At 41.7% G+C, this 23,406-nt stretch overlaps 1 protein-coding gene across 3 annotated transcripts in view; it reads left to right on the forward strand.

The window, feature by feature from the left end:
• The window catches only part of PLEKHM3 (pleckstrin homology domain containing M3), a 223,389-nt gene that overhangs the window by 87,379 nt on the left and 112,604 nt on the right, over positions 1-23,406 (forward strand). For all 3 annotated transcript variants that reach the window (XR_015143057.1, XM_086343271.1, XM_086343275.1), the window contains exon 5: positions 8,491-8,684. Coding sequence is in view for 2 of the 3 variants with exons in the window: in XM_086343271.1 (XP_086199397.1) it covers positions 8,491-8,684 (194 nt within the window). In the remaining variant the exon portion in view is untranslated. The remainder of the gene's footprint in view (positions 1-8,490; positions 8,685-23,406) is intronic.

Below are 23,406 nucleotides of genomic sequence, written 5' to 3' on the forward strand. Positions count from 1 at the left end.
TGTACTTGACACTCTGAATACAGGCTATAAATATATTGGCCATGTGTGTAATAGATAAACATTTATTTCTAGGGCAAGAACGCTAGTTGAGTTTTTGGTTTGAACAGTTTAATCTCCTTGGAGCAGAGCTTTGACAGCTGAGATGTGTGTAGAGAGTGAGTGAGTGAGGCAGCCCCAACCCCGTGATCATTGAGGGCTTAGGCTGGTGGCACCTGCCCTCAGAATATGTGCGCATCAGTGGAGCTAAAGCAGTAAAGGTGACACTGAATGAGGAAAGTGAAAAACTCAGGCGTGGTTTAAGAACCCTTGCAGTGGAGAAGGTCCAGGTCTGTTTGCAGTGAAGGCTGAAGCCCCCTGAAATCATCAATCCAGCCATTGCTCAGGCTTATTATAATTTTACTATAAAGCAGATATTTTTGTGGTGGTGGTCCTTCAACTGATAAGGTTTGATTTTGAGAGGACAGGTAAGTAATAAGGTTATTAGGTACCACACTTCATCCAAGAGGAAAGTGTCTTTTGTGAGACCATTCCCTCCTAGGCTTTCAGCGGACAAGGGAAGATTTTTAAATCAAGAACAGAGCTGGTCGATTTTATCTGGATCATCTCTCACTGACATTAAGTAACTGTGTTCCATTTAGTCCAGTGTCTGTCTGTCTTTGCTCAAATGCTGGGGTTTAACTTAATGTTCCTAATTGTGAGGATCAGTTCAAACCTATCAGTTTCCAAGACCAGACATCGTTCTGTTAGAGCTGCCTGCTCCCCCTAATTGCAAGTACGTGACTGGCTTGAATATCCATTTGAAAGAGTGAACAAATGGTTTTGCAGATCGGAATGAAATCTGTCATTTTAAGCGCTTCCTTGTCTGCCCTGCAGAGTAATAATAATCCTAATTATTTTTAAAGCAGGATTTCATCTGTTTTTCAGTGTACATCCTGCATATTGAATTGAGCTCCAGGATTACCTAGCAGCTAAATTCTATCCTCCAATTCTACAGCAATTTTTCTAATGAAATTGTTTTTGGACAATGGTGTTTCCTCTTACCCTCCCCCCTTTCAAAAATATCAAGCATGACAAAGAGGTAGTAAGGAAATCAAACTTTGCCTGAACTCTTCCTAAATTGTGCTTTTAAAAAATATTTTTGTTTCCTAGCCTGAACATGCACATTCCATTTAGCTAGGGGTTTTCCATGTTACACAAATCATTTCCTATCTCTTCATCTTGAGAGGCATTCAAGGCAAGCTCTGCTGGCCTTGCAGAACTGGAGAATAGCTCACTGATGGGAAAAGCCACTTGTTCAGAGCCACTGGGAGATTTTGAGAACAAATTGTAATTAAACTTAAGATCTCTTGATTCCTCCTCCACTAGTCCACAGCGCCTATTTTAATAAGACCAAGAAGTGTTATGGTTGGAATTGATCTTCTTAAAACTTTGCCATGGTTTTTCATAATAGAGATGGGGGAAAATGCTAGAAGGAAACCTTATACCAAAGCAATCAGTGGTTATTTTACTGTGATTATAGGTGGATTTTTTCCTCCCCTAACCTTTTCTGTTCTGTGAAAGTCGCTCAGTCATGTCCGACTCTTTGCAACCCCATGGACTATACAGTTATGGAATTCTCCAGGCCAGAATACTGGAGTGGGTAGCTTTTCCCTTCTCCAGGGGATCTTCCCAACCCAGGGATTGAACCCAGGTCTCCGACATTGCAGGCGGATTCTTTACCAACTGAACTATTAGGGAAGCCTTCTCCTACTCTTTAGTCTCCAAATTTTTAGTAATGTGATTACATTATTTTTATTAGTTTATAAATTTTAACTGTCACGTAGCTCTGTAGATTCTATTTCAGAAAATTTGTACTAGAAATTAACCTTTTTTTAATACCTCAGAATTATCATTATAAATATGAGTGTTCTAAATCTTGTAACCAATAACTTCAGTGTGGTTTAGCATGGTATGGGAGACTTCTTTCTGTAAGGAAATTACCTTGTACTGCTATACTTTTATTCTTCTTTTTCTGAACATAATATACTTCCACATTTCGAGGTTCAAAAGTACAAAGGACATATACACGTGGATAATCTCCTTCCCTTCTCTTCCTCACACCTACCCTGTTCTTCCCATAGGCAACCAAATCACTCCTTCCAGAGATATTTTACATACATGTGTTTTATACAAAAATGGCAATAGGCAATATAGTGTACATGCTGCTCTTAGAAAACATTCCATTTAGATCATAAAACTCTTCCTTGGGCTTTTTAAAAATAGCCATTCCATATTCCACCATGAATTTAACACACCAATTTTCCAACTTCTTTTGATCAGCATTAAGGTTTTCTCAGTCTTTCTAATATGACAGTGATTCTGTGAATAACTTTATACATTATTTCGAATGTAAGTTCTTTGATTCATGAATGGGACTCTCTGTAGGTAACTTCCTAGATGTAATATGTACACCTATGAGTTTGATAGATGTTGCCAAATCGCTTTGCATCAGGTTGTATGCTGTACTTTAATATCTCCTTGCAGGTCCTTCCTTCCCTTAGTACCAGGATGTCAGCTGTCACCTCTGCTGTCACTGTGCTGCCTCTAGCTGTCCTTCCCCTTTCCTACTTTATTAATTCTAAATATGTTGTGAACTTAGAAACAAAGAATCAAACTGATAGAAGTGTGTGGTTCAGAGTCACTGCCAGAGCCCTGTAAAGTACTCATTCACCTGTTCAGCAAATGTTTACTGAACACTTACTATGCTCACCATTCTAGGCGTTAGGACATGTGTTCCGCATCATGAATTTCAGGTGATAAAAGACAGTAAACAAATGTACAAATAAGTGACTTCTAGATAAATGAATTGTCATTGGACTTTAGTTTTGTTTTAGAGTTAAAGACACATGGAAACCCACACACCGGTGTACTGCCTCCTTAAATTATGGGTTCTTCTCCATTGGTAGCCCACTTGCTTTCTATTTGACTGGAGAGGAGACAGGAACAGAACAGGAACTGGGATCTCCTCTTTTAAAGAGTGATGAACAGACAGTTGGTGGAGTTATTTAAAAAAGAACTGTGAATGTAAACAATGCTAACAAGCACAGAGTAGTGTGTCCCCACATCTGAGTTTTGGCTTGAGATCTACCATGAGCTGACCACAGAGAAGTCATTTAAGTTCTCGGGACTCAATTTTCTATTAAGTGCAGGTAATGGTAGAGAAAGAGGTCCCTTCCTCCAGATGATGAGGGGAACCGTGGCTGACTCATTTCTCACCACCCCCTACCCCTCACTACAGTCTGCATGACATTAACCAGCTGCCCTGTCTGTAGCCAGATTGGTTGGAAAGTGGCTGGGTTCAGCAGGTTTTCTCTAGTACTCCATGTCCCAGAGTTTTAATATGTTAACACGCTGCACTTTGAATCATCAAGAGAAGAATGTGGCATGTGCCATATTTTTTGTTGGACCTCAGAGGATCTTTTCTATATGACTGGTATTCCTTGGGACACAGGTAAAGAAAAAACTGAACTAGATTATCTGTTGTTCAGTTGCTCAGTCGTGTCCAACTCTTTGAGACCCCATGGACTGCAGCATGCCAGGCTTCCCTGTCCCTCACCATCTTCCAGAGTTTGCTCAAACTCATCTCCATTGAGTCAGTGATGCCATCCAACCATATTGTCCTCTATCATCCGCTTCTCTTCCTGCCTTCAGTCTTTCCCAGCATCAGGGTCTTTTCTAATGAGTCAGGTATTCGGATCAGGTGGCCAAAGTATTGGAGCTTCAGCAGCAGTCCTTCCAATGAATATTCAGGGTTGATTTCCTTTAAGATGGACTGGTTTGATCTCCTTGCTGTCCAAGGGACTCTCAAGAGTCTTCTCCAGCACCACAGTTCGAAAACTTCAATTCTTTGGCACTCAAGTCTATTTTATCTGTACCCATTATTGTTATTCTAAGATTATGTTCTCATCCATTTTACTCTGATCCATTTTCCTCCTTTAACAAAAACTAAAGCCCTCACCACCACCACATCATTCTCCTCTTCTCCAAATTGCTATCATTGGTCACCACATTGCTTTTGCCCCATCACATTATTACCCAGGACTGTTTTTGTGGGGGAACATACCAGGACACCATTTCAGAACCTTTCAGAATTACAGAAACCTGAATGACATTTGAGAATTTTTATTTTCAGAGGTACCTGTCACCAGCATAACAGAAGATGTATTATATTAAAATCTATACCAATGATGGTTAGCTTGTTAAAAGCAAATGACAAATATGCTTATTTATAAATACATATGTGTATCTAGCAGATTTGTCATTACTGGTTTATGGATAATTATAACCTGAACTGTGCTGTTTTCTCCAACTCCTCCTGAGTATGAGATGGGGAGGAGACCTGCTTCTGCCTGGCCCTCCTCCTCCTCACCTCTCTCGAACCATGTTGACTGCCGGTCTGTGAAGAGAAAAAGTGTCGCTCAGCCATGTCCAGCTTTTTACGACCCCATGTACTGTAGCCTACCAGGTCTCCTCTATCCATGGGATTTTTTAGGTAAAGAGAGAACCAGTTCACAAACTGCAACAAAACCACAGTTGCAGAATGAAGTTCTTACAACATAAACTATTCTAAAGTTAAAATATCTATGGAAGAAACTGGTGTATTAATATTATTAATATTAACTAGTTAATATTAATAATACTAATATCATTAATAAATATTATTTAGTAAGATACTAACGGGCCAATAGGTTGGAAAAACGAACTGTCAACCCTGTAAAAATTGCTTCTAATCTAAGTGGAGTAGGATCATGGAAAAGAATGCCAACCTAAGCCATTCATTTTTTTTTTTAAAGTAAGGAATACTGGGCTTATCCTTTTGTACCTATGAGGTGAGTTTTCATATCAGAAACAGCACTCAGGTTTTTGATATTTGTCATAATTTGGTAGGCAAGAAGTAGGACAGTAGCTCTTGGCTTTTAAGTAGAATATATTTAGTGTTCCCTTACAGCTCATGAAATGGTTCTATTAATGAGAAAGAAACTTTCTCTCACATAAACTTGTCACTTAAGAATATCATTGGCTTCCTTCCATAAGTAACTATATATTTTTAGAAAAGCTTTGTAATTACAGTTGAGTTTGAAAGTAGAGTGCTCATACCAGAATAGAGGATGGTTTTGAATTTCGATCACTATATCCCCACTGATTTCCTATTTTGCAAAAATAGCATTTCATACGGAATTTTGAGTCCTCTCCCAAATTCCCTCACCGATGCAAGTGGTTGGTTCTCAAAAAATGAGCATGTGCTTTGCAGCCAAAAACAGCTCAGCATGGCAGGGCTTTATTTGTTCACATACTGAGGCTGCCGGGGTCATAGTATGCTCTGTATTCTCCACACTAGCTAGTAACTTCGGGAAACAGGGCCTTAGACTTTCTTGAGACTAGCTCTGTTTTTGTTTCTAGTGATTTCAGTGTATGAATGCAGATGTCAGTAGCTGCCATCCCATTTGTCTCACTGCTTTTACTGTCTCTGTAGAAGGCTCTTTTTTTTTTCCCCACTCGGGCTTAAGTACCACCTGAAGAGAGAAGCCTTTTAAGGCCTGGGAGACTGGCCAGTGCCCTTTGTCCTTCTGTTCACCTACTAAAAGGTAGCATTGTTAACCTAATTCAGCAGGGCCCTGGCTCAGTATAAACACTGCTCAATAGAGCCAGAAAGACTAATTGAATTGTACAATACATCATTCTTCAGCAACAGTTTCAAGTGGATTGTACTTCATTTTCCAAAACACCATCCGTTTTTTCCTCATTTAAAATTTTTAAATATAGCAAATATTTAACCATTATAAACAAAACATTTGAACCCGGTTCTGTCTTTCCCTCCTGAACGGTGAGCTATGTGAGGGCAGGATCCTGCCCATTGTCGTCTCCACTGAGTGGCCAGACACCTGCTCTGGTGTCTGCCATGGATGTACCTGTGTCTCTAGACCTCAAAATGAGGCATTATTTAGCCCCATCAGCTGCTCTTTCCAGTCTGATTACATAGTCCAAGGTTTTGGCTGATTCTCGGTGCTGCTCTGTGAGCACCATCTGCAGAGACTGTTATCTTCTCGACTCTTTAACTGCAGGATCCCAGAGGACCACACAACAGAACAGGCATCTCAAAAATAATTGCTTCTATGATGAAAATGACTTTTATTAGAAAAAAGCATTGATGCTTTTCTTTTGCACCTCTATAATTACATATTAACTTTATAAAAAAGAACATGGTAATAGTGAATTTAATAAACACATGTTTTAATCAACATATAATAACCATACATTTAGTTAGTGGGCTTCCCTAGTAACTCAGCTGGTAAAGAATCCACCTGCAATGCAGGAGACCTGGGTTTGATCCCTGGGCTGGGAAAATTCCTTGGAGAAGGGAAAGGCTACCCACTCCAGTATTCTGGCCTGGAGAATTCTGTGGACTGTAAAGTCCATGGGGTTGCAAAGTGTCAGACACAACTGAGCAACTTTCACTTTCTTAGCACATGTACAGATTGATCGAGTTCATGGTTGTATCTGCTTGTTGTCCTATCCTTACCCACCTAGTGCATTTCTGTTTATCTTTCTAGACCTTGAGCCGGTGTCACCTGCTTTGCCAGGCCTGCCCTGGCTCCTAGCTCCCTTCTGCCAGCATGGTTGATGTCTCCCTCCTTCAAGCTCCCAGTGGACCTCATCCATGTTCCTTTGTGGTGGATGACTGGCTATGTGCTACATGTATATTTTTGTTTTAATTATTGGTCTGTAACATCTGGAGAAGGCAATGGCACCCCACTCTAGTACTCTTGCCTGGAAAATCCCATGGATCGAGGAGCTTGGTAGGCTGCAGTCCATGGGGTCGTGAAGAGTTGGACACAACTGAGCGACTTCACTTTCACTTTTCACTTTCATGCATTGGAAAAGGAAATGGCAACCCACTCCAGTGTTCTTGCCTGGAGAATCCCAGGGACGGGGGAGCCTGGTGGGCTGCCGTCTATGGGGTCACACAGAGTCAGACACTACTGAAGCGACTTAGCAGCAGCATACTCAACAGCGAATCCCAGGAGGTTAGGGAGCATATCCTGTTTATTATTCATCAGTACTCTTCTAGAGTGGGAACAGTGGATTTTCAGTTTTGTTAATGAGCAAAGTTGTTTGTTCTGTTTATGCTGAATTCCAGTCTTACTCCCAGTACTAGAGAGGGTCCAGTGGAAACTTTGTGGAAAGATGCATGTCCTCGTATCAGTGAATCGGTATGTAAAGATTCCCCCAAACCACCCACGGGGCATGCATTAGTTAAGCTGTAGCTCAGGTGCATTTTGTTTTTTTTTGTTTATCTCTACTGCCAAATGACATTTTAAAATCAGCTTTTATACTCTTGGTGTTTACTGACAGAAGTGGTTATAGAATTGGCTGCATCTATTGGCTAGAGTCAGTGTGCCCAAGTCCATGAGCGTGTGCTAAGTCGCTTCAGTCGTTTCTGGCTCTGCGATCCCATGGACTGTAGCCCACCAGGCTCCTCTGTCCGTGGGATTCTCCAGGCAAGAATACTGAAGTGGGTTGCCATGCCCTCCTCCAGGGGATCTTCCCAACCCAGGGATTGAGCCACCAATCTCCTATGTCTCCTGCATTGGCAGGTGGATTCCTTACCACTAGTGCCACCTGGGAAGCCCCCAGCCCAAGTCTAGACCTTTACTAATAAAAGCAACTCTTTTCTGCTCACTAAAGTGTGCGTTTGAGCTTGTTTTCTATGCACATTGTTCTGTATATAATATCCTTTTTCCCCCCTTTTTGGGAGATATTCTTTCATTCCTTTCGATGTGCATGGTTTACCTATCTTTTTAAAGTAACCTCTGTATAAAAATACTATAGAATATATGTACATATATATGCACATAGCTTTAGTTTTTAAAATCAGCATTGCTGTTAAAGAGCCGTAATGAATTATTTTTTAAACTTTTTATTTTGAAATAATTGTAGATTCACAGGAAGTTGTATAGATAATGTAACACAGAGGGGTCCTATGTATCTTTTACCCACTTTGCCCACTGGGTGTATCTTAAATAACTGTAATACATTTTTAAAAAACAACAGGAAATTGACATTGGTATACTGAGTCTGTATAGTTCTGTGTCATTTTATCATATGTGTGAAAGTGTTAGTCACTCAGTTGTGTCCAACACCTTGCCACCCCATGGACTGTAGCCCACAAGGCTCCTCTGATCATGGGATTCTCCAGGGAATCACACAATCAAAAAACAGAGTTAATATATGTTGTAATTCCTTTCAATGCCCAGGTTGCTTTTACCAATTGAGTTTCTTGGGAGAGAGAAAGAAAAGCCACATTTTATACTAGGTTACACTATGGGCTTTTTCATTTGGCTGTGTTCAGAAAATGATGTCATTTTGGTATTTAAGCTATGGTTCCTAGCTGGAGGAGGTGTGGAGAGCCGGTGATGGCACCAGCGCTGATGGAGGAAGTTTCTCTCGTAGGTGTCTAAGCAGGCCAAAGAGTTCCTGGAGTACGTGTACGAGGAGCCCCTGATCGACATCCAGCAGCAGAACCCCATGCTGTACGGACACGCCGAGCCGCTGGCCACCGTGGTGCGGCTGCGGCAGCGGCTGAAGTCACTGCGAGCCTATTTGTTCAGCTGCCGGGCGGCGGTGGCCGAGGATCTGCGCCGCAGGTAAGAGTCATAAATGTCAGACAGCTCCGGTTTGTTTTTCTTTCCCGCCCCGGGAGGGTGGTTAGATGATCTCCGAGGGCCTTTACAACGTGGAGTAGCTGGAATTCTGTGGTTCTCCCTCAGGGCTCATCTCTGACTTTTTCCTCTGAGGGCCTCTGTCTGGTTGAGCCAAGCACAATGAAAATAATATCTCAGTGGAACTGAGGGCTTTTAACCCATGCATCGAGTTCCCACGACGGTGAAGACCTCTCTTTACCTATAGGTTAACTTGAGATAATATTCGTGGAAATGTCTTCATTGATTGTAGCATCTTATAGTTTCTCCAATTTCAGTTCCTATTATCGTCAGTGAAAATAAGCATGTTTGAAATATTTCATAGCTCAAAAACCTTTTTTTTCAATGAGAAATTAGTAAGTGGTTATTCAAATCTTATTTTACAGACAGAAACAGACTTGGTAAATGATACAGGCCGTACAGCTGGAATTAAAATACATTAAAAAAAGAAAAACAACCCACCATAAAAAGGCTCAGGATTCTGCCTTTTCATGTTATCATTGGCATAGGCTGCTTTTCCATAGGTTGGTTATGTCCAAGTTTATGGAACACACAAGTCCATACCAAGCTCAGAACCTTAACATAAAATTGAAGTTAAAAAATGTGCCTGCTCTCATCAAATTCCTTCTTTTACAGTTAGGTTTTATTGGCATTTAAATTCTCACCCTTGGTATACACAAACTAGCTTATACTTGAAATAATTGTTGTTGGTGTTCATAAGTACCTAAACATATCTTTTAATTTTTTTTTTTTAATGGCAACTTGAAGGCATACATTAGTCATGGTTTTTGGAGGCAAGCGTATGTGAATAAGAAGCTTCAGAAAGTGATCGTTTGCTATTTGAAATCCAATTAATATCCGAAGAACCCCAGGCCTCTGAAGAAGATGTTTTGAAAAGAACTAAATGTAGATAGTAAAGGATATGTAATATCTAGACAAGCTCTCATAAAAGTAATAATGAAAAGGCAGCTGCCGTAGAGCGAAATGCCTCATAGTGGTAGCCATTCTTTCACCTGGTTGTTTTTCAGAAAACGCTAGAAAGTAGTCAAGATTTACTCTTGTAAAGTCTAGGCAAATCTTAATTTTAAAAGATTGGAGCTTTGTCTGAAAGGCAATAAAATTATGTGTTTCCAACAAATTTACCAACCAAGCTATATACAAGAATTTTGACATTCAAAGTATGTTCGTTCTATTACTCTCAGTACCTTTTGGCTTTGCTCAAAGCTGGTTTTTCTTTGTGCTTTTATTTTTAATTTTTTAATTTAAATTTAATTTTTTATTTTAATGTTAAAATCTACACACAGAAATCTTGTTGAATACCTTTATGTTGTAATGTTTTGCTTTGGTTAAATATGCCAAATCTGGGCATGCATTTAGAAATTAAATAGGAGATCCTCTCTCCATATGGATGACTAAGCATACCTATGCTGTTCCAGCAGTTTGGTGGCTTACCACCATGTACTACTACGCCTTATGGCCAGACCACCAGGAAAGGAATGGAAGTTCTAGAGAGAAGGCAGTCCTGGGGCTGTGAGAGTGAAAATAGGAGTCTTTTTTTACCCCCCTTCATTTCTCTTTCCTGGACTTGTTCATGACCATTATTCAGTGTAGGGCCTGGGAGACGGTGTGTGTTTAGTAGGTACTGAATGGATGGATGTAAGGAGGGATGGGTGATGAATGGATGTCTGTTACAGTGTCTCTTTAGACCACTGAGCTGTGGCTGGTAGCCCAATTCGGAGGAAGGAGTCATCTTCAGATTCTTCTTTTTCTCACTTCCCTGTCAGTTAGTACAGTGTTTGAACCTTCTGAAACCTTTAGAAATTGTTGTTGAATAAATGAACAGACCAAACCAGCACAAAAAAGATTTGGTTGGTTCTGTTTCTGGGACAGCTCTCAAATCTTTCCTTTGCTTTTCACTTCCAGTGCACTCCCCTGGTTCAGTCTCAGGACCATTACAGCATCCTTCTAACTAGTCCGTCACACTTGGGTTTCTTTCCTTTCCAACTGAACCTTCACATCAGACAAATTATTAAAGTGCAAGTATGGAATTAAAGATCTGCCCCAATCTAACCCAGTATTTTGTTCTACTCTCTCAAACACAAATAATCATTTAATTCTCCCTTCAGTACATTCTGTTGTGGAAATTAAATGGGTTTTTACAACTGAAGGGCTTACAGTAGTGCCTGTACACAGTAAATAATAAATACTATTATTATTAATACTGCTTCTTACCCTAGATTGTTCTTGTCTCTAGCTTTAAAAATCCTTGTTAAAAGAGTCCACTTAAAAGCCACCCCTGATGCTCTGTAACTGGAATCGGGCCCCTTCTTCTGCTACTCACTGTGTCTGGAGAGGGGTGAGCAAGAGGAAGTGGGTTGGAGAGCTAGTCTGGCACAGGGCCTGTGGTTTCTGGGTATGCGGTGCATACTTATCTGTGCATTTGTTGCATAAAAATGGGTGGAGCAAGAGGCTCCCTAAGACTTCCTAAGAGCAAAGAATAAGACGATGATTCCTACAGAGCTCTAGAAGAGGTGCTATAATTTTTTTGTTGTTGTCTTAGTTTCTGTATATTTATATAATCTCTGAGGTTACCAAGCTCTCCAACCTGGCACAGAGAAAAGTACACCAGTAGCAAGGAGGACTCATAGCTTTGGGAGGGGGGAGTTAAGAGCTTTTTTGGATTTATTTTAAAATATGACTGTTTAGTGAAATACGTCTAAGGTTTTCTGGGATGTCGATACTTCTTACAGCTGGACCATGCTTATTCATTCTGCCTTCTTCAGTGTCTATAAAAATAACCATTTAACAGAGGAGATTGCCCCCCTCATGCTAAAATGACTGTCACCAGAAGCCATCTCTTACCTGTCTTTCACTTTTATACAGAATCTGACTTTTTAAAAACAAAATCAGTCACCAGTACCTTCAGTGACAATAAGCTTGTTCAAAAGCAGGATACTGAAGGTTTCCTTTGTTTCACCTGGGGTACCACCTCTAGAGTGGGGTTGGGGGGGAGTTTAGACAGTGAGAAGGACCTGCTGGGCACAACTAACCATATAGATCCTTGATAGAAACTAAAAGAGGGGGGAGTTGATGAGCAACAAGGGAACCAAAATAGAGCAAGGGAATCCAGTTCTTATCTAGTCGTAAAAGGCATTCTCTCCCTGCCTGGGTTTTACCTCCATATAAAAGTTGCCATTAATCTCCAGCAAGTAGGCCCAACATGCTGAAGACCTGTCAGTGCTGTATAAACAGAATAAAGCAAACTGTTAATATTGCTGTCGTGAGGAACCTGGAAACAGACTGATTAATCGTATGGGCGCTAGACCGCCAGGGAGCCAACTTTGGTCATCGCCTTATTAGGGAAGTCGCAGTTGGCTTTTAGGCCTGTCATTACGATGACCGTTGGGTTTTTATCCTCACTGTTTTTGTTATTGTTGTGAAACGAACGCCTTGTTCTTGAACCCGAACTGCAAATCTTGACTGGCAGGGGTGATTAGTTTAGAAAAAGTCAGTGTCTTCCATGAAGTCTAAAATGTTTATAGTGCTGACAATTCACGGCCTCTGAGGACTCCCAGATGGCGACCCTGCTGGATCAGTTCAAGGTCTAGTTAACTTTTCACAAGAAGAATTATTTACAGTGTCCACATGTGGAGGTGCGTGAAGTACTCTGTGGAAAATCTTCGCACTGTCAGGATACATCCGGATGAGCAGCCGTTAAGGACATGTTCAGGAGAGACCCCAGGAAGAGCTGGGAAGGGCCTCCGGTCTGCATGCCGCGCTGAACACAGGAACGGTGGGATCCAAGCATAAATCAGAAGTCATAAATGGTCACCTCGGGACCAGGTTTGCCCTTAGACGTGTTTTGTTTGGCCTTTCAGGGATGGTCCCACTAGGTTTTAAAGTTGCAAAATAGTAGCAAATGTCTGACCGACTCAGTAGACATGAATTTGAGCAAACTCTGGGAGATAGTGAAGAAGAGCAAAGTCTGGTGTGCTGCAATCCATGGGGTCGCAAAGAGTGGGACATGACTTAGAGACTGAACAACAACAGCCAAAGCGAACCTTTAAATAATCAGGCCTCTTCATGCTCTCACAAAATAAAGCTCTCTGGTTTCTGTTAGGAAATCAGAAGCTCTGAGTACACAAGTCTTCCCTCATTCCTGGATGTAGCAATCAGCATTACGTATTAGACTCTCCACTTTGCCATAGTCTCTGCCCCTCCTGTTATCTCCCCAAACCCACTGACAATCGGTACATAATATGTTGCTGCCCTGCGTTTCTCATCCTCAGCCCATTTCACTTATTTGTGATGGTGAGATAATCATGATTTTATCAGTTAAAAAGTACTTTCCCATAAATATACTCTTGGGTCCTTACAACAGCCCTTCAAATGGGTAAGACATGGTATTTAGAAAGAATGGAAGGAACTATGACTCTGAGATGCTACGTGACTTGCCTGAGGTGACAGAGCTGGCAAGGAGCAGAGTTCACACTTGGAACCAGGCTTTCTGATGCTCAAATTGCTGCTGCTTTCCCAGGGGCATTTGCTGGTGGCAGTGATGTCCAGAAGTTTCTAGACTCTTCAGAGGAAGGAACCCCTTTTATTTCTCCTGAAGGCCTTCATTGAGGTTGTGTAGGAGAGTGTGAAGACAGCGAGGTGGCAGACAGTAATGTCTCTTGTGTGGGAAGGTACGGTTGCCGTACTCACTGCCAGCGCTGGGCTTGGAGAGCAAGGCATGACTATTGGCTTAGTGCTAATGAGCACATTTTCCTCTCGGTTTGTGTTTCCCAGACCTTTCTGTTGCATAGTCCTGTAAATGTAGAGGTGTCTCTAGGGTTATCTTATCCATGTCTAAAATAAATATTACGATCTCTTTCTCACCATCATTTCATAAAAGAACGTAATAATGCAAAGAAAAAAAAAAGTGAACACCAATCAAACAGCTTTTTAAAGTCAAATAGATTTAAAATTCAATCTACTATTCTTTTTTTTGTCTCATTTTGCCTTGGATTGCTGAAAAACATTGCCAGAGCAATACCAGTTGTTTGGACTAGCTTTTCAGAAATCCTGAATTAAGTCATATTTTTTCTTCTGAATGCTGAAGTGAAATTATCCAGTCCAAAGAAAGATATTACAGAAATCAATTGGTGGATGCCTGAGTGTTTCCCATTCTCTGTCATTAACAGATGATTGGGGTTTTGGGTGCCTGGTGAATGCAAAGTTCCTATTGTGATAAATATTTAAAACTAGTTTCTCTCCAATACTACTTGAAGCCAGTAGGCAATGTTATGCCTGCCTTCCCAGTTACTTAGAGCACAATTGTGATGGTTCTGGGGCAACAGGTAGTCCTACTTGTTTGTTAAGGTTAGTTCTTTGCTTAGACCATTCTAAACAATTTGACAGTTTAACTTAGGATAAGTCACCTTTTGCTGTCTTCAGTCTCACATTTTATTTGAAATTATATCCAGAATTAGTTATCACTGAAATACCAGCTTTATTGAACAGTGAGAAATTTCTATCATAAAAACCGGCATTTTTATTGACTTTGTCTAGCCTGCTGAGTGCCAGAAAAATATCAGCGAATGTGTATGTGTGTCTATCCTGTCAGACCCTCCTTGCCTCCTCTTCCTTCCAGCAAAATTCAGCAGCTTGCTCAGTTGCTCTTGCTTCAGTTGCTCTTAGCAACAGTCCCCAGAAATGTCATTTAATAAACCAGATTTCCTTTCCCAATTCTTTGCTCCTTACCCCCAGGGAAAGCTGTCTGTCTGACTACTGAGTTCACTAGACAGGAAGCTTAGTCCAAAGGTTGAAACATCCTTTGGGTGTCCACTAGCATCTCAAACTTAATATGGTCAAAACTGAGACAGTAGCCCCTCCCCTACTCCTATTGCAAACTGCTCCTGCTGCAGGGCCCCCCATCTGCCTTACTGGCACCTCCACCCATCCAGTTGTTCAGGCCAAACACCTTTCCCTCAGTTCTGAATCCAACCTACCAGCAAATCCTATCAGCGTCACCTTCAAAATATATCCACTCAAATTGAAATCGTCATAAAACCATCACTTCCCCTGCTACCCTCAAGGTCCAAGCCACTGTCACTGTCCCCTGGATTATCGCGGTAACTGGTCTCCCCCTTCAGTCTGTTCTTAAGACTACAGTTAGAGTTAATGTGTACATTAGATGATGTCACCCCTGACTCAGACTACCTGATAGCTTCACCTCTCTTCACCCAAGTAAAAGCCAAGGACGAATATGGCTGGTTCCCCATCCCCTCTCTGCCCTCATCTCCCTATATGTGCCCCCTCCTTTACTCTGTTCCAGCCAGACCAGCCTTGTTTAGTCCTTGACCACAGCACACAGGCTCCCACGTGAGTTTCTGTGCTTGTTTTCTTCTTCCCCAAGTAACCGCATAGCTGGCTTCCTTATCTCCCTTAGATCCATATGCAGTCATCATGTTCATGAGGCATCCTTGACCACTTTATTTGAAATTGCACCCAGCGCCCTCCCTGACACACGCACTTCATCTTTTTAGTCTCTGCTTATTACCACGTAATGTAGTGTTTTACATTGTCTGTCTCCCTCTCTGGTGCCACACATATGGCTGTGGAGGTCATGCTTTTCTCAGCCTGTATAGCCGTGCCCAGAGACCCTGTGCTCTCCACACTAGATGTAAGCTACGAAAGGTCATGGCTTTTTATCTGTTTTGTGGTCTTAGGCCCTGCTGTATCTCCAGAGCCTTGAACCATGCTGTGTGTGTGTGACTGTGTGTGTTAGTCACCCAGGCATGTCTGGCTCTTTGCGACCCCATGAACTATAGTCTGCCAGGCTCCTCTGTCCATGGAATTTTCCATGCAAGAATACTGGAGTGGGTTGTCATTTCCTCCTCCAGGTGATTTTCCCAACCCAGGGATCAAACCCAAGTCTCCTGCTTGGCAGGTAGATTCTTTACCACTGAGCCAAGGCTTCCCAGGTGGTATCAGTGGCAAAAAATCTGCCTGCAAATGCAGAGATGCCAGAGACCTGGGTTCAATCCCTGGGTCAGGAAGATCCCTTGGGGAAGGAAATGGCTACCCACTCCAGTATTCTTGCTTAGAAAATTCCATGGACAGAGGAGCCTAGTGGGCTAGAGGCCATGGGGGCGTAAAAAGTTGGACATGACTTAGCGACTAAAACCACCAACAGCAACCAATGTACATACTACTTTTAACCCAATCATTTTGCTTGGTATATTGTGAACATCTTTTTATGCCAGTAAATATTTGTCTAAAGCATCATGAATCACTGAGTGAAAATGGTATTTTGATACATGGACATTCTGATGCACCCTCAATCTTAGAAGTATGTGAGGATATTATTCAGTGTACCCAACAAAAGACTGCATGAGCTGAAAGAGATCATTTCATAGCAACAACTCCTCATCTCCCTACCTCCCAGTAAGTCAGACATATTAGATAGAGGGATTATCTGTTACAGAGAGAAAAGATTGCATGCTCTTGTGACTTGAATACATTTAATGTCTCTTCTGGCAGCCTCGTTATTAAAACATAGTCTACACAGACTTGACTTGCTGTGTCTCTGAACTGAAAATGAGGAGTGTCTATAGCCAAAATCTAAGATCCAAACGTGCAACCAATCATTAGCCAAAATCTGGTTAATACTGAATTTTAGAAGGATGAGCCCATTTTAGCCACAATATTGTCACTAAATTAGTCTCATTAAAGACCAGAGATTGTTAGCACTTCAAATTTATAAATAACACTTCTTTAAGCCCAGTAAATGAACACAGCTCTTTATGTTCTCTGTAAGATTTAATATTGGCTAGACTTTGTGGCTAGTTTTTGAGTTAGCTAGTTAAAAGTGTCTTTGGGGCTTTCCTCTCAACAGATTAGCTATGTGAATCTATCGAGACTCAAAACCTACTAAAACACAAAATGTTATTTTGATAGTTTTTGAAAGCAGCCATTCTCAGTCTCCTTCAAGAATCCCTTTTCCCTTGAATGACTCGAAGAACCAAGGTTTTCAAGTCAGCTAAGCCCCTCATCTCCTGAGCCCCTCCCCTCCCCTCATTTTCCTCCAGAGATCTCATTCAGCAAATCATGTATATATGTGCTAGTATCAGCACTCTAAAAAGGAGCTACAGACTGTCTGCAAAACCGTCATTCAAAACTAAGACATTAATAAACTTTGAAAAAGGAGCTCTGGCAAGTTATATATTAATTTTACTATAATGTACGCAGAACTTTTTATTTATTGAGAAATCCATAGCAAGTTAAAAAGTGATTTTATCTTATTCTGAGATTAAGTGAAATCTGTAGACTATAAAAAATCATTTTCTAAGAGATGACAAAAAAATAAAACTCATGGCAGAAAAAGTGTTATATTCTTGGAATTGTGGCATAACATAGGGATTTGAGTTAGGATCTATAATGTGATATAATTTGTCACTTTTATAATCAGACCCCGGAATAATAACAACCCAAATTACTTCCCAAGTATTTCTACTCCAGGGTTTAGATTGAAGAAACTTAGGCACAGTTTCTGAATGAACATGTAAAAGAGACCCTTTTTTCCCATACCTGTCTGCCAAGATATAATATCTGATGCAGTCTTGCTATTTTTTCAACCAATGAGATTAGCAAAATGAAGTACCTAGAGAAGTGATTGAAGCTTGTTTCTTCTACCTGGATGGCTATCGCAATATCTGCCTTTGATTTAAAATTGTTCTTCCGTTAGCTAGGAGCATGGCTGGACATAAGAGTCCTGTCCATATCCAGTCTAATGTAACTATTTTGGGAACATGTGTAGCTCATATCAAGAACACCAAATTGCATCTCCCTGGGAACATTTCACCGTGCTTTTTGCTGATTTTGGTGTGGGTACTTGTGCCCTCCAAAGGAAAAATACTGCAACCCTTTCCATTCCATACAAATTACCTCGCCTGGAGCACTGACTCTTGGAAAACACAGTAATACTTCATGAATGAATGGTTTTCCTTTCTAAATTACTTCTTATGCACTTCTACACATAATCTTCGTTTAGATCTTTATGGTTTAGAATCAGAATTGGAGATTTTCCCTTGGTGGTGTTGTCTTTTTTATTGTGTATATCTGTGTGTGTGTGTGTGTGTGTGTTTAAGAGAGAGAGAGTGACGGAGAGACAGACAGAGAGACATGTGGAAGAAGGGAGGGAGATGAGTCTGTTTTTTACTTATTTATTTTTAAAATATTTATTTATTTGGCTGCTCTGGGTCTTAGCTGTGGTATGTGGAATCTACTTCCTTGACTAGGGCTCAAACCCAGGCCCTTATATTGGGAAAGTGGCGTCTTAGCCATTGGACCACCAGGGAAGTTCCAACTTATTTATTTTTAACTGGAGGATAATTGTCTTACATTATTGTGTTGGTTTCTGCCACATAGCAACATGAATCAGCCATAGGTAAACATATGTCCCCTCCCTCTTGGACCTCCCACTCACCTGCCACCCCATCCCACCCCTCTAGGTTGTCACAGAGTGCCAGTTTTGAGCTCCCTGCATTATACAGCAAATTTTCACTGGCTATCTGATTTTATATGTGGTAATGTATATGTTTCAATGCTGCTGTCTCCATTCATCTCACCTGCTCCTTCCCCTCACCCTGTGTGAGATGAGTCTTTAAAGCATATCTGTTACATGTGTTAAGATATTTTCATTTTAATCATTGGGTTTTTAATGCCAGTTATGCAGCTCAAAGAACTGAGCTTTAGGGATATGGCGATATTACTAAATCTATTAAATCCTGCAAAGGGTGTGCCTACTCCAGGGCCTGACTTAGTCCCTTTTCTTTCATGAGCATCAGGGCTCAGTGGAAACTGAGTTTAAGTCCTCAGAAATTAGTCAGGTTAAATGAGTCTTGATGTGTTTGACTCAGTGTCCTGGTACAAAATAGAAGAGGACTCCCAACTTGTTTTATATAGACTGCCTTTGATTTCATAGGCCATTATTTCTGCATTTTTAACCCCAAGTGCCACCTATATAATATAAGAGATCTGAATCATTCATGACCTTTTTTCCCTTTTAATCTTTTCTCACTTTTCTCATCGGAACGATCTGTAAGTGAAGCCTGACTTACCTGCCCAGTATGTCAGGAAATTCTAAAGGTGATAAAATAGAAGTAGTTGGCACGAGAAACAGTTGGGCTGGTTGGTTTTCATTATCCTTCAGCAGGTTTCTTCATTGTCCTTTGGTATCAGAGAACTTTACAGTGCCACCTGCCAGTGATGCAGTTTTCCCTCAGCCGGTGAGTGAGGCGTGGCGTTGACTCTCCTTATGGTGTTTGTCCTCTGGCTCTGGTGTCAGGACCATTACATTGGCATGAGCAGGGCTGTCCTCATGCTTAGCCTGCTGGTGAAATGCTGTCTGACCTGATGATGACTAGGCCTGCAGTACAGCGAGATCACTTTGCACAGAAAACCCTAAACACAGCTTCCTCACCAGAAAGCAAAAGCAGCACCCTCCTGCAGCAAAGAGGCCATTTACCAAAGCACTGCCAAGTCAGACAGCCTTCAGTTGATTTGTAGCTTTCCGTTCCTAGGATGTTGAAGTCTGAAGGGAACATTGGGGAAATTAGTAATTATGTTTTACATAAAGTCTTAGTAGAAACTTGAAGCATTTCAGTAAAGAAAAGAGTGTGTGTATGTACATGCACCCTCACACATGGCGAACATTCATTTGCAAGAGCTCCTAGTGGGGTCCATGTCCCATTTCCTCTAGGCCTTTCCAGGCTCAGGCTCTGTCATCTTTCCCACTTTTCTTTCCTTAGCTCCTGATTCTGCACTGGCTTCTTCAATATTAGCACGTGAATATGCCCAAGTGGCTTCCATCTCTAAGAAAAGAATCCTTTCTTAGTCCTGCATCCTTCTGTAGCTATGGCCCAGTTTCTCTCCTTTAAAGTGAGTTTCTTAAAAGAGTAATCCACAGCCCTTCGCCCCTCTGCAGTCTGGTGTCCTTCTTCCTCCCGAGGTCACTAATGAATTCCATTTTGCCAAATCCAGCAGGCACTTTTCAGGCCTTGTGAGTGTCTTTCCCGGGTTATTTGACCTCTCCGGGCCTCTGATGCCGTTGACCTTTTTTGTCCTTAAAATTCTCTCTCCTCCTTTGGCTTCCTGGATGTTGGCTCTTCTGCCTTTTCTCCTATCAGACTGCTCCTTTGCAGCTTTCTTCCTGCAGCGGTTCTTGGAACTGCTCTGCCGGCATGCAGTCTTTTCTGTTGCTCTAGTGTGTGCTGTCCTGGGTTGCTCCTCATTTTCATGTCTTCACCTGTAGGCGCACAGCTCTCCTCTCTGAATACGTGGATGACTCCACTTGGACATTCCACAGACAGTTCCAGACCTCTTCCCCGACAACTGAGCTTCCCTTTCTCCTCATGGGCAACTCCTCTTCCGTAGCCCCTGTGTCAGTGAATGGAATTTGCATTTACCACGAGCAGTGCCAGGCTCCTTCCTGGCTTCTGTTTCCTGGTAGTCTTCATGGCACGTGGATGGTACTGCAGAAATCTGTCTGTGGTAGGCTCCCTTTCTCTCCAACCCAAGGGCAACCATCTAAATTCTGTTCAGGGTCCCATCATTTCTCAGCTAGTTTACCCCAAAATTGTCCCATCTCTTTAGTCTATCTCCCCTTCTGCTGTCAATGAACTTTTATATGCACAAAGAATGAGTTTGAGCAAACTCCAGGAGATAGTGAAGGACAGGGAAGGCTGGTGTGCTGCAGTCCATGGGGTCGGATGCAACTTAGTGCCACCAGCAACAAGGCAGGCACAAATCTAATGCTGTCTTCCTCTTGCTTGAGGCTCTCCTGTGGCACTTATCTCTCTGAGGGTAGGCTGTTCTCCAGGCATCTAAGCTCTCTCATGTCCGGCGACACACTTTCCAACCTCACACTTTGCAGTACCTTGGTTCCCAGCATGGGTACATACACACATGTACACATACAGAGCTTGTTCCCTGAAAGAATTATGCTTGTCCTGGCCTCTCTGCTCTTACCCACGCTGCCCCCTCTACCTGGAATACCTGCCCTTCCACTCCTTCATGTGGGTTCTGACGTGTTGGTTCTGAGGCTTTTCCTGAACAGGCGTCCTGCAGGCTCCCTCACCCATGCACTCCATGATAGAGCTGGAGTTACTTGCTTACTTGTCTGTTTATCTCACTTATTTATAGGTATTAGGGGGAAGAAACTGTCTTCTCCAAATTTCCTGTCCCATGTGTACCAGCACCTGCTTATTACAGTGAAAATGTGTGCTGACTTTAGATTCTTCACCATGGTGGCAAGTCACAGAGGTCACAGGACTGAACTTCATTTGCATTGAATTCTTGCGCCATATGGTGATCACAAGTTGTTTTCTGACCAAAAAACTTCAATAACCATTCATTCTTTATTAAGCACACAAATAGTAAAATTATAAAATCAGTGCTGCCATGGCTCTCAAGGAGGTGCCAAACTTTGCCTCCTACACATGAGCAGCTTCCCTGGCTTTCCCTGAAGTGGCTGTGTGCCCTGCAGAGCCCTGTAATGGTCCCCAAGCACACCTCAGGCCTGCGACTTCTCCACCAGCTCTGCCATAACTTACCCTGGAAGGCCCCACTTGTTCCATCCATTCCCTAAAGAGCTCCCACAAGCTGGGCCACCTTGTACACCGAAGCCACCATGGGGGGAAGCCCTTGGCATCCCCCAAACAGGAAGTTGCCCTTGCCTTTCCTGGGCTTGGATTTCATGTGCTTATTTGCCCTGCACTTCCCCTGTGGACATCAGCCTAAAGAAAATATTCCAGGAAAGACAAACACTGTGTGATATCACTTATGTGTGGAATCTAAAAAATACAGCAAACTAGTGAATATAACAAAGAAGCAGCAGACCCGCAGATATAGAGAACGAACTCATGGTTACCATTTCGGGAGGGGGGCAACAATATTGGAGAATGGGAGATACAAACTATCAGATGTAAGACAGGCTCCAGGATGTATTGTACAACATGGGGAATATAGCCAGTATTTTGCAATAACTGTATCGTTCCAATTTTAGTATATGTGCCGCCAAAGCAAGCACTGCAGTAACTGTAAATGGAAGGTAACCTTTACAAACTGAATAAAAATTTTAAAAAAGAAGATATTCAGAGAATGCTCTTACCAGTTCAGTCTGCCTTAAAGACACGAGCAATGAGAAAGAGGAACAAGCTGATGGGGTTACCTGAGCCCACCTTTGAAACCCTTCTCCCCTCTAAGCAGAAAAGCAAGTCCCTCCCTTTAAATAAATCTTTTTCTTCTTTTATGTACATTAAAAAGTGTTTATTTACATTAAAGAGACATATTTAAATGCCATGCTATCTTCCCTCTCAGGAAATTTGTTCTCATATTTGACTTCAATGCTTTCTTGATATAATTTCCATCCTCATGGAGAAGAAAAGCTGACTGGCATTATCTGTCTTAAAAGTCTGTATTTTTTATGGCCACCACTAAATCTCTTGGACACAACATCTCCTCCAAACACAATATACACAATATGTGTATATTGCATTTTCCAGTTCTTTGTGTCATTAGGACCGAACTCTTGTAAATTATTAGTTTTAGACACTGAAGAGTGCCAAAGAGGAGACAGAAAATATGGTGCTTCTGGAAGGGCTGAGAATTTCTTCCAGAGGGAAAGAGAAAATAAATATGTGAAATATATTTACACACAGAAACAACACATAGCTGACTTTAGCTGTATATGGATCATGGTCACACGCTAGTAAAGTAATGCTCAAAATTCTCCAAGCCAGGCTTCAGCAATACGTGAACCGTGAACTTCCTGATGTTCAAGCTGGTTTTAGAAAAGGCAGAGGAACCAGAGATCAAATTGCCAACATCTGCTGGATCATGGAAAAAGCAAGAGAGTTCCAGAAAAACATCTATTTCTGCTTTATTGACTATGCCAAAGCCTTTGACTGTGTGGATCACAATAAACTGTGGAAAATCCTGAAAGAGATGGGAATACCAGATGCCTCTTGAGAAATATGTATGCAGGTCAGGAAGCAACAGTTAGAATTGGACATGGAACAACAGACTGGTTCCAAATAGGAAAAGGAGTTCGTCAAGGCTGTATATTGTCACCCTGCTTATTTAACTTATATGCAGAGTACATCATGAGAAACGTTAGACTGGAAGAAACACAAGCTGGAATCAAGATTGCTGGGAGAAATATCAATAACCTCAGATATGCAGATGACACCGTCCTTATGGCAGAAAGTGAAGAGGAACTAAAAAGCCTCTTGATGAAAGTGAAAGTGGAGAGTGAAAAAGTTGGCTTAAAGCTCAACATTCAGAAATGAAGATCATGGCATCCGGTCCCATCACTTCATGGGAAATAGATGGGGAAACAGTGTCAGACTTTATTTTTCTGGGCTCCAAAATCACTGCAGATGGTGACTGCAGCCATAAAATTGAAAGACACTTACTCCTTGGAAGCAAAGTTATGACCAACCTAGATAGTATATTCAAAAGCAGAGACATTAGTTTGCCAACAAAGGTCTGTCTAGTCAAGGCTATGGTTTTTCCTGTGGTCATGTATGGATGTGAGAGTTGGACTGTGAAGAAGGCTGAGCACCGAGGAATTGATGCTTTTGAACTGCGGTGTTGGAGAAGACTCTTGAGAGTCCCTTGG

Source organism: Bos grunniens, chromosome 2 (genome assembly GCF_055505025.1).
Source record: "Bos grunniens cultivar Pamir isolate PY7600 chromosome 2, Bosgru_T2T1.0, whole genome shotgun sequence".
Taxonomy (NCBI): domain Eukaryota; kingdom Metazoa; phylum Chordata; class Mammalia; order Artiodactyla; family Bovidae; genus Bos; species Bos grunniens.